Raw genomic sequence first — 11,760 nt, 5'->3', positions numbered from 1 at the left:
GTCAGCTTTACCTGCAGACTGTCAGCTTTACCCGCAGACTGACAGCTTTACCCGCAGACTGTCAGCTTTCCCCGCAGACTGTCAGCTTTACCCGCAGACTGTCAGCTTTACCCGCAGACTGTCAGCCTTACCCGCAGACTGTCAGCTTTCCCCGCAGACTGTCAGCTTTCCCCGCAGACTGTCAGCTTTACCTGCAGACTGTCAGCTTTACCCGCCATCATTAGGCTGAAAAACACAACAAACCCATCAGAGAGATAGCAAAAACATTAGGCGTGGCCAAAACAACTGTATGGAACATTCTTATAAAGAAGGAACGCACCGGTGAGCTCAGCAACACCAAAAGACCCGGAAGACCACGGAAAACAACTGTGGTGGATGAGCAAAGAATTATTTCCCTGGTGAAGAAAACACCCTTCACAACAGTTGGCCAGATGAAGAACACTCTCCAGGAGGTAGGTGTATGTGTGTCCAGGAGGTAGGTGTATGTGTGTCAAAGTCAACAATCAGGAGAAGACTTCACCAGAGTGAATACAGAGGGTTCACCACAAGATGGAAACCATTGGTGAGCCTCAAACACAGGAAGGCCGGATTAGAGTTTGCCAAACGACATCTAAAAAAGCCTTCACAGTTCTGGAACAACATCCTATGGACAGATGAGACCAAGATCAACTTGTACCAGAGCGATGGGAAGAGAAGAGTATGGAGAAGGAAAGGAACTGCTCATGGTCCTAAGCATACCACCTCATCAGTGAAGCCTGGTGGTGGTAGTGTCATGGCGTGGGCATGTATGGCGGCCAATGGAACTGCTTCTCTTGTATTGATGATGTGACTGCTGACAGAAGCAGCAGGATGGATTCTGAAGTGTTTCGGGCAATATTATCTGCTCATATTCAGCCCAATGCTTCAGAACTCATTGGACGGCGCTTCACAGTGCAGATGGACAATGACCCAAAGCATACTGCAAAAGCAACCAAAGAGTGTAAGGGAAAGAAGTGGAATGTTCTGCACTGGCCGAGTCAATCCCCGGACCTGAACCCGATTGAGCATTTCACTTGCTGAAGACAAAACTGAAGGGAAAACGCCCCAAGAACAAGCAGGAACTGAAGACAGTGACAGTAGAGGCCGGGCAGAGCGTCACCAGGGATGAGACCAGCGTCTGGGGATGTCTATGAGTTCCAGACTTCAGGCTGTAATTGACGGCAAAGGATTTGCAACCAAGTATTAAAAAGGGAAAGTTTGATTTCTGATTATTATTCTGTCCCATTACTTCTGGTCCCTTAACAAGTGGGAGGCACAGATGCAACTGCTGTAATTCCTGCACCGTTCACCTGATCTGGATGTAAATCCCCTCAGATTACAGCCGACAGTCTGCGGGTAGAGCCGACAGTCTGCGGGTAGAGCCGACAGTCTGCGGGTAGAGCCGACAGTCTGCGGGTAGAGCCGACAGTCTGCGGGTAGAGCCGACAGTCTGCGGGTAGAGCCGACAGTCTGCGGGTAGAGCCGACAGTCTGCGGGTAGAGCCGACAGTCTGCGGGTAGAGCCGACAGTCTGCGGGTACAGCCGACAGTCTGCGGGTAAAGCCGACAGTCTGCGGGTTAAAGCCGACAGTCTGCGGTAAAGCCGACAGTCTGCGGGTAATGCCGACAGTCTGCGGGTAAAGCCGACAGTCTGCGGGTAAAGCCGACACTCTGCGGGTAAAGCCGACAGTCTGCGGGTAAAGCCGACAGTCTGCATGTAAAGCCGACAGTCTGCGGGTAAAGCGACAGTCTGCGGGTAGAGCCGACAGTCTGCGGGTAGAGCGACAGTCTGCGGGTAAAGCCGACACTCTGCGGGTAAAGCCGACAGTCTGCGGGTAAAGCGACAGTCTGCATGTAAAGCCGACAGTCTGCATGTAAAGCCGACAGTCTGCGGGTAAAGCCGACAGTCTGCGGGTAGAGCCGACAGTCTGCGGGTGAAGCCGACAGTCTGCGGGTAAAGCCGACAGTCTGCGGGTAGAGCCGACAGTCTGCGGGTAGAGCCGACAGTCTGCGGGTAGAGCCGACAGTCTGCAGGTAAAGCTGACAGTCTGGAGGTAAAGCTGACAGTCTGCAGGTAAAGCACATCTTGTCCGCTTCATCTCACATCCATTGTGGTGGTGTATAGAGCCAGAAATGTCAGAATTGTGTCCATGTCCCAATATTTATGGGCCTGACTGTATTTACCAGTGTGAGAACAAAGTGAAGCTGTATAGCCTGTTATAATGGTAGGACTGACCTACTCTGCCTGGTCACCATCGCACCCTCTGCCCACTTGAGCTTCACTATTGGTATTACTTGCAGGTCTCATGAGTCCCAACATATCTGATGGACATTAATAACTGAGGGGAAACATCAAAAAAATCACAAAACTCTGTCCTCTCATTACAGACATCAACTTGTCTCATCAATTCCATCATCTGTCTGTGAGTCACATGGAGGTGATCAGCAATGGAACCCAGAGCCTAAAAAGATGGCAGGTGGAGAAGGAAAAGCTGGGGTGGAACATCAAAGACCTTAATACATCACTACTGGAGAGGAAGGAAGCAGCAGAGGAAAGTTTGAAGGAAGCAATGTCTCTGATAGAAAATCTTAATACATCACTGCTGGAGAGTCTTCAGAAGGTCAAGAAGTCTACAGATGAGAAGGAAACAGCAGAGGAACATCTGAAGGAGGCAAAGTTCCAGATAGAAGAGCTTAATAAAGGTACAGGAATCAACATTATATCAGGTCTTTTACTCCAAACCAAACTAGATCTGCAGCCACATTTCTGCTTTTTTCACAGACTGCGATGCATTGTGGGAGTTCAGTTCATAATTAGAAGAATCCCAGCTGCTGGGATTCTTCATATTGCGTGTGTGGGGTTCACTCCTTCCCTTGGCAGCGTGCGCAACGAGCGAGGGCCGGGCGGCTTCCTTACTTACAGTTTATAATTAGAGTCAGAGTTTTTAAGCATAAGGTGGGTTCCTTTGGAAATCACTACTGGGGATGTCGCTTTGATGGTGACTGGACTGTAAGATTTGGGGTCATCTAATATTGACTTAAAATGTATTATAAATACTACAAGTACATGAGGGCAATAATAAAGATTTGGGTGGAGACAATAGAGAAACTCCACCCCAGAGGAATCTTCAAACTGGCGGGAGGGGGGTGATAAATTCCTCCTGACAAATCCCCCATTACCTTCTGTGGAATAAGTAAGTGCCCCCTACATCAAAAGGCCTACATCTCACCAGAGGAAGCCGCAGTCAGCCAGGCATTACATGATACAGACTGATATGTAGGAAGCTCACCCGTCACATGCCCTGGTGCATAGCGCTAGTGATGGATGAACATCAGCCGGGACAATTCGAGAACGCGCGTTCGTGATCAAATGTTCACGGCGGGCCCGAATCACTTTAATGGCAGGGGAACCTGAAAAACCTTCAGGTCATATTTGTAGCCAGCAAACACTTACTAGAAGTGCACAAATAGTCCCACAGCATGGACAGTGGCCAGAGGGGGATCATTGGGAAAAATTCCCACAAAAAATATGTATTTTAATCAGAGGCCATTTTTATGCGTCTTAAAGGGAAACTCTCAAAAATGTGCCCTGCTGGAGCCTAGAAATGTTTTATTTCCTATCGGTTTGATGTATACAAATGTTCAGCGCTCCACGGTTTTGTATCCTGCAGAGTCCACAAAAAAAATGCAGACGTTAAAGTACATTTTTTTCTACTATGGAACAGTACGGTGAACGGACGCCGCTGTACGGCATCAGTCTGAGGATTGTACGGTGACCGGACGCCGCTGTACGGCATCAGTCTGAGGATTGTACGGTGACCGGACGCCGCTGTACGGCATCAGTCTGAGGATTGTACGGTGACCGGACGCCAGTGTACGGCATCAGTCTGAGGATTGTACGGTGACCGGACGCCGCTGTACGGCATCAGTCTGAGGATTGTACGGTGACCGGACGCCACTGTACGGCATCAGTCTGAGGATTGTATGGTGACCGGACGCCGCTGTACGGCATCAGTCTGAGGATTGTATGGTGACCGGACGCCGCTGTACGGCATCAGTCTGAGGATTGTACGGTGACCGGACGCCACTGTACGGCATCAGTCTGAGGATTGTACGGTGACCGGACGCCGCTGTACGGCATCAGTCTGAGGATTGTACGGTGACCGGACGCCGCTGTACGGCATAAGTCTGAGGATTGTACGGTGACCGGACGCCGCTGTACGGCATCAGTCTGAGGATTGTACGGTGACCGGACGCCACTGTACGGCATCAGTCTGAGGATTGTACGGTGACCGGACGCCGCTGTACGGCATCAGTCTGAGGATTGTACGGTGACCGGACGCCGCTGTACGGCATCAGTCTGAGGCATCTGGTAACGCGTACATTTTTGGTATACATTAGATGGATGCTTCAAATAGGATGTGAACCCAGCCCTAGTGTCAGAATAAGCCCCAGTACACAGCGGAGCAGCGCGGCGGAGAGAGGAGGCCGCCATGTACTGACAGAGCGCTACCTGGTCCTGGTGGTCACCGGTGAGGACTGTGCTTCCCAAGGATCATTTATCTACTGGGAAATACAGGGCCCAGTGTAATACACTAGAATCTATATACTATACAGATATTAGCCCTGCCCCCGAATAATAATACAATTAGGGGGTCATTTATTATATAGAAATACGTCTTTTTTAGGCGTATTTCTGACACAGATTGTGGCGCAAGGTCCTTAGCACAGCAATCTGCATATTTTTCCCGCTCATGCCAGGTCTAAAAAAGGATGGCGTGGGCAGGGAAAGGGATACAGTTATGACCATCCAGTTATAGGAGACCACCGCCATACATTGACCGGAAAACAGCGCCATACCGTGACCGGATAAAAGGGTATAAGGGGGCACAGTACGGAGTGGGGGCACAGTCACATGACCCTGTGACATTAGAAGGTCCTTATGGTAAATGCGGTTCATACGCCACCATAATGAGAGGCGGAGGAGTGAGACAGGGGTGTGATTATGTGGCTAGAGATAAAAAAAATTAACTGTCGGCCAGTACAGGCCAAAAAATTAGGCAATAGGCATTCACCTAATAGCAAAGAACTGTGGATTCTGTGGCTGAAGGGACATTAGGCGGTCACAGGACAAATATGTAACTGTTGGCCAGTACAGGCCCCAAAAATTAGGCATTCACCTGACAGAAAAGGCCTTTTATGCCGCTGTTTATACATAAGGCAAGGACCATTCTTTGTTCTGGGTGGTGGCGGATATGTGTAGGCTGGCATGAGGAAATTCAATTACACGTGGTCGTCACAGGTTTTGAATTCCTCCGAGATCCATGCCTCATTCATTTTTAGAAATGTGAGGTAGTCCACACTGTCGTGAGGCGAGTGCGCTTATCGGTCACAATTCCCCCTGCTGCGCTAAACGTCCTTTCGGACAGGACACTCGAGGAGGGGCAAACCAAGAGTTCCATGGCAAATTGTGCCAGCTCTGGCCACAGGTCAAGCCTTCCCACCCAGTAGTCCAGGGTTTCCTCGCTTCTCAGAGCGTCCACATCGGCCGTTAACCTGATGCAGTCGGACACCTGTCGGTCTAGGTGTTCCCTGAGGCTGGATCCGGGGGGCGGCTGTCGATGGGCTGGCTGCAAGAATGATCTCCTATCCAAAGTGACCAACACATCTTCAAACCGCTCTATTTTTGCAGGCGCTGTAGGATTGGTACCCACACCTGTTTCGCTATGGGTGGAAATTCCTCTGCCAGCGCCTGCAACAGCAGAATGCAGCATCTCTCGCAGCAAGGCCTGGAAATGCTGCATTCTGACAGCCCTCTGTGATGCTGGTAACATGTCCGCCATTTTGTTTGTACCGGTGGTCTAAGTACGTTGTACACGTCCTTGACCTTTGTGCTTTTTATACGGGGGTCCCTCTCCAAACACTGGCGCATGAAGGCCCCCATTTGGACTAAATTGGAAGCGGTGGATCACCCTGGCTCCTGCTCATCGCCCAGGATAATGTCGTCCTCGGTCTCCCTCCCCAGCCACGAACAACACCAGGGATCCCCGAAAGGTTTAAAGCCTGCTCTTCTTGCTCCTCCTCCTCCTCCCCGCAGCCACCATCCTCCTCTGACTCCTCTTCAGACTCCTACTGACTTGTTTCAGATGGAGTAGCCCCTCCCTGGGAATTCTTCCAGCATTGCGCCTTCCTTATCTTCCAGCTCCTGCTCCGCGACGGCTTGATCAATGACACGACGCAATGCACGCTCCAGAAAAAAGGCGTAAGGTACAATGTCACTGATGGCGCCCTGGTTGCGACTGACCAGTTTGGTGATCTCATCAAATGGCCGCAGAAGTCTGCATGCATCGCGCAAGAGCAGCCACTGGCGCGGTGGAAAAAAAACAAGCTCCCAAGAACCTGTCCTTCCGCAGAGTTTGTACAGGTAGTCATTAACGGCACGTTTCTCCTGGAGCAGCCTATCAAGCATATATAAGGTGGAGTTCCAGCGCGTCGAGTTGTCACAAATCAGACATCTGACGGGCAGGTGGTGTCGCCGCTGAACGTCAGCAAGGCGAGCCATGGACGTGTAAGATCTTCTAAAATGGCCAGAAATTTTACTGGCCTGCCTCAAGACATCCTGGACCACGGGGTATTTGGCAACGAATCTCTGCGTGACTAAGTTCAGGATGTGTGTCATTTTGCCCTGTTTCAGCGCTCTCAGCAGATTGGCACTGTTGTCGCACACCACTTTACCAACTGTCAAATTGAGCGGGGTTAGCCACTGATCGGCCTGTGACCGCAGAGCTGAAAGCAGTGCAGGATCGGTGTGGCTCTTGGCTTCCAGGCACAACAGCCGCAGCACAGCATGGCAACGTCTCACCTGGCACATCGAATAGGTTCTGGGGAGCTTGGGGGGCGCAGCGGAAGAGGCGGTAGCAGTGGAAAAGGAGGAGTCAGCCAAAGGAGGAGACGGAGGATGGAGTAGGAGGAGGAGAAGAAGAGGCAGGCCTGCATGCAATCTGAGGCTGTAACACCAAATCCACACGGGTGCCACGGGTTACATGCTTGACGGCTGTCAGAAGGTTAACCCAGTGGGCAGTAAAAGTTCTGTACCTTCCCTGCCCGTGTTTGCTAGACCTCGTATCCGTGATCATATGTATCTTTGCACCGACACTGTTTTGCCAGAGATACATTCACTTGCCGCTGAATGTGGCCATATAGCTCTGGGATGCCCTTCTGGGAGAAATATTTCCTTCTGGGGACCTTCCATTGCAGTGTGCCAATGGCCACAAATTTTTTAAACGCCCACCGAGTCCACCAGTTTATATGGCAGTAGTTGGCGGGCTAGCAGTTCCGACAAGCCAGCGGTCAGCCGTTGGGCAAGAGGATTATCCGCCGTCATAAACTTTTTACACTCGAACATTTGGGCCTCGGAAACCTGCCTTGTGCCAGAGAAACTTGACGACGGCATGGTGGAAGGTGGAGGACAAATGGGAGGAGAGAGGAGAAGAGGAAGGACGTGGAGCGCCAGGAGTGTGGCTTTGTGGGTTCTGACGGTGTTGCTCCCACTGGGCTCGGTGATGGGAGGCCAGGTGCCTTCTTAAGGCGGTTGTCCGTAGGTAAGTGTTGGACTTACCGCGACTTATGCGTTGACAGCACAGGCTGCAGATGGCAACACTATTGTCAAAATAACATAACAAAAACAAAGACAGGTGCACTCTGCGGTCTTACTAACCCTCGTACTGGTGTAAAATTGAGAATTAGCCAACATATCCTGCTTGGAGGACAGCACAGGCTGCAGATGGCAACACTATTGTCAGCAGCTGACATGTTAAAAAAAAAGCCCACACTGCGTAGCCATGTGCCGGCATCCTGGGAGCGCCAGATGTGACCGTGCATGGTGGATGGCTCGCTCCAGATACATTTGCAGTCTGCCTCCTGTGCACTGCGAGTTCTGCCTGCTTCTCCTCCCTATCTGCTGCTCCGTCTCTCCCTCTGAACTCCCCTCCTCTTCCTCTCTTGTGGGCACCCACATGACGTCTATTGACACGTCATCATCGTCACCTTCACCACCACTGACATTAGAGATCTCGGAGTAGGCAGCGACAGTGGGGACCACCCTCCGTGGGCTGATCTGGGTACTGTCTTCAGGCTGCTGGGTGGCGGCCGTTGATACCTCCTCTTCCCCATCCGATGCCAAGAATGGCTGCGCATCAGTAAGGTTTGGGAATGGATAGGAAAATAATTCCTCTTACTCGAGTGGAGGGGCTATGGTGGTGGTGTCTTTGGGGGTGTAGACAGCAGAGAGTGAGGAGGGTGCAGAGCCAGAGGATGAGGAGGGTGCAGAACGGAAGGCTGAGTGAGTCACTCAACCATCTGTGGCGCGCCCCCTTGGAAGTTATTGCATGCACCTTCTTCAACTTCCCACTTAGGCTCCGGCCTGGTGCACCTGCCCGACCCCTACCACCTCTGCGGAATGGCCTGTCTCTTCCTCTGCCTGTCATTTTCTAAATGACCCTCCTCCTAAGTCCGTAGAGAAGAGCAGTATTTGTGGAATAAGGTATATCACACCCCTGCTTCAATCAGTATTTGTGGAATAAGGTATATAGCACCCCTCAATCAGTATTTGGCGGAAACAGGTATATGGCACCCTTCAATCAGTATTTTGTGGAATAAGGTATATAGCACCCCTCAATCAGTATTTGGCGGAAACAGGTATATGGCACCCTTCAATCAGTATTTTGTGGAATAAGGTATATAGCACCCCTCAATCAGTATTTGGCGGAAACAGGTATATGGCACCCTTCAATCAGGATTTTGTGGAAGAAGGTATATAGCACCCCTCAATCAGTATTTGGCGGAAACAGGTATATGGCACCCTTCAATCAGTATTTTGTGGAATAAGGTATATAGCACCCCTCAATCAGTATTTGGCGGAAACAGGTATATGGCACCCTTCAATCAGGATTTTGTGGAAGAAGGTATATCGCAGCCCTCAAGCAGTTTTTTTGGGGGCATCTGATATATCACACCAGTTGAAATTAGTTGTTCCAATAGCGTTTGCCCCTCTGTATAGCTGCAGTATCACTGCAGAACGGCACACAACTGCTGCACAATACAAATGCACTATAATATAATTTCTATGTTATATATATATTATAAGTATATCACACCCCTCAGTAAGTCACACCTATCGATAGCACACCTATACCAGTCCTTAAAAGGACTTTTGTGGCCCTATTACCCAGCGTCTGGTGTCAGCTTGTCCCTGCTCCACACAGCAACCTCTCCCTACACTGGCAAAAGATTGAATGTAAAATGGCGGCCAGATCGGGTTGATTTATAAGGTAGGGGGTATGTCCATGTGCTGAAAAGTCTCAATTGGCTGTCCTGTACCACCTGATGGATGTGTCATGGGTCAAAGTTCGGTGCTGTGCAAAAAAATATGGCGCGTGTGAATATCGCCGTATGTTCGCATATTCGGCGAATCGCAAAAGAGCAAAGTTCGCCACAAAATGACCGCTGGGCGAACCGCAAGGCCATCTCTACATGGTGCCTTGTTCATCTCTTCATATGATGATATTCCAGCTTAAACACTGTGAGACCATGGAGCCATCATACCATTCAGGAAGGAGACACATTCTTTCTCCTAGAGGTGAAGAGACTCTGGTGAGGAAAACACAGATGAATCCAAGAACAACAGCAAACGACCTTGTGAAGATGCTGGAGGAAACAGGTCCAAAAGTGTTTATGTCAAGAGTAAAATGGAGGAGAATGGGAGTGACAATGGTGCTAGTAGTCCCGATGCCCACGGTGGCTGCGTCCCTCTCCCTCACTCTCAGGGTGGTTACAGCCAAGGGAGGATAGCTGTAGTTCTTCCCCTGGCCACACACCCAGGTCGTGGTCTCCTGCCCGGTGGAAGGTGGGTGGCCTTGGTGTCAGTGCAGTTTAAGGACCAGATGAGGATAATCCTGCAGCTCAACATTTTCCAGAAGTCTTTACTGGAGAGTAAGTTCTGACAGTCATCCAGATGAAATGGAGGCACAAATCTTAAAAGGGTTTTCCGGGCTTTTATCCTCAGAATAGGTCAACAGTATCAGCTGTATGAGGAGATAGCGCGTCATCTGCCGTCCCTCTTCCTGTTCACCGCTGCTGTCGATGGCAAAGACAGCGGACAGGAAGCGAGACGGGAGACAGCACATGCACACTGAGCGCACCATCTCCTCATAATGCTGATAAGAGGGGGTGCGGGTGTCGGACCCCCGCCGATCAATAATAAAAGCCTGGACAAACCCTTAAACAGTTCTGGGCTGTATCAAGGGGTCACCTCCCAGTGTACTTGCTGACATATCACTTTTCTACATTGCATTCCAGAAAAGGGGTGCAATAGCTCACATAAATATGACTTCAGTTACCACTGGTATGGCTGGAAGCTGGTGGCCTTTTTGCTCACCAAATGTAGTGTCCCACTAGGTATGGGTGGGCACTACACAAGGGTCAATTGGTGTGCGCGTTACTCTTACTCACAAGGAACAGAAATGTCATATTTAATTCTGCATTTAATGTATGTTTTAATGTGTTGTTATATGCAATGTACCCCTGTCTAATGCAGCAGCAGGCCTAGTTGGTTGTAGTTAGACATCCCAGACACTAGAGGGAGATAGGGAGCCCCTAGTATAGATGTCCAGGCCCAGACAGGGAGAGTTGGTGCAGAGCCAGGAGTCTGAGAAGACAGAGGTTAAGAAGCCTGCTCCTGACATGCAGCTGGATAGCCCTGGCTGCTAGTGATGTCCAGGAGGCTGTTGAGAAGCTCCAGCCGCCTGAGAACAAGAGAGCCTAAGTTAGCTCTGAAGAGATACCCCAGTTGCAGGATTCAACCTCCTGGGAGAAACCGACAGTATCCACCTGATAGGAGGAGGCGACCCAGGGTAAGCTAAGTGACCCTGATAGGCAGAGGAACTTAGGAACCTTAGCAAGCAGTATAATACCTGAGGAAGGAAGTAACCAAGGATATAAGCCACCCTTTTAGGCATCCGGGCCTTGGGAATTATCAAGCCAGAGTAGGAGTTCTAGAAAGGACAGTGTAAAAGTACAACCTGCTGCTGAGTGCTTGTGGAATTTACCCCAGCGTATCTTGCATGACTATTGCCTGCCATATTGTGAATAAGCCCCTTTTGTGGAACTGTAATAATCTAAAGACTGTACTTCTACCTGCTGTACAAAGTTGGATTGTCCAGTAAAGTTTACGTTTGGTTCACTGCATACCTGTGTACCTTCATCTTTCCAACCACCAACCGGCGTGCCACCGTCCAAAGGCACTGGCGTCACGAATACCACAGGGACCTTGCCCCAGGCACACAAAATACCTGTAACATCCAGGGCACCTCAACTACCATCAGGCCTGGTCCCTATCTACAGAGCGTGCCCCAGAGGAACCGTGTCTACCTCTCCTTCACTGCCACGCGCCTGCCCAGGGTTCTTCAAATATAGTGAGTACCCTCGATTGCCCATAACCGTGACCTCACTTCGTCATACCCTGCAGGTCTGGCGTGTTGCATAAATTGGCGTCACAAACAGGATCCGAATATTCCTGCGCCATAGCGGATTTAAGAACTGTGTGCTGAAAATTGTCTTAAAGTGACATGCCCCAATTGTTTTATTGAAAATTGCTGGGCCAAAGTGAACTGTAATATTTGCGGTGTGAAGATTGCATTGTATGGACTGTTTTCTACTTATTTAAGCCACCGCTTGCTGTCAATGA

General features: G+C 50.1%; 1 protein-coding gene across 2 annotated transcripts in view; it reads left to right on the top strand.

The window, feature by feature from the left end:
* Nucleotides 1-2,407: 2,407 nt before the first annotated feature.
* The window catches only part of LOC122922366 (C-type lectin domain family 4 member A-like), a 45,539-nt gene continuing 36,186 nt past the window's right edge, over nt 2,408-11,760 (top strand). For both annotated transcript variants that reach the window (XM_044272955.1, XM_044272954.1), the window contains exon 1: nt 2,408-2,720. In XM_044272955.1, coding sequence (XP_044128890.1) covers nt 2,450-2,720 — 271 coding nt within the window. In that variant the 5' untranslated portion in view covers nt 2,408-2,449. The remainder of the gene's footprint in view (nt 2,721-11,760) is intronic.

This window comes from Bufo gargarizans, unplaced genomic scaffold, assembly GCF_014858855.1.
Source record: "Bufo gargarizans isolate SCDJY-AF-19 unplaced genomic scaffold, ASM1485885v1 fragScaff_scaffold_288_pilon, whole genome shotgun sequence".
NCBI lineage: Eukaryota > Metazoa > Chordata > Amphibia > Anura > Bufonidae > Bufo > Bufo gargarizans.
The sequence above is the reverse complement of the archived record's forward strand: the minus strand, read 5'-3'. Positions and strand labels throughout refer to the sequence as shown.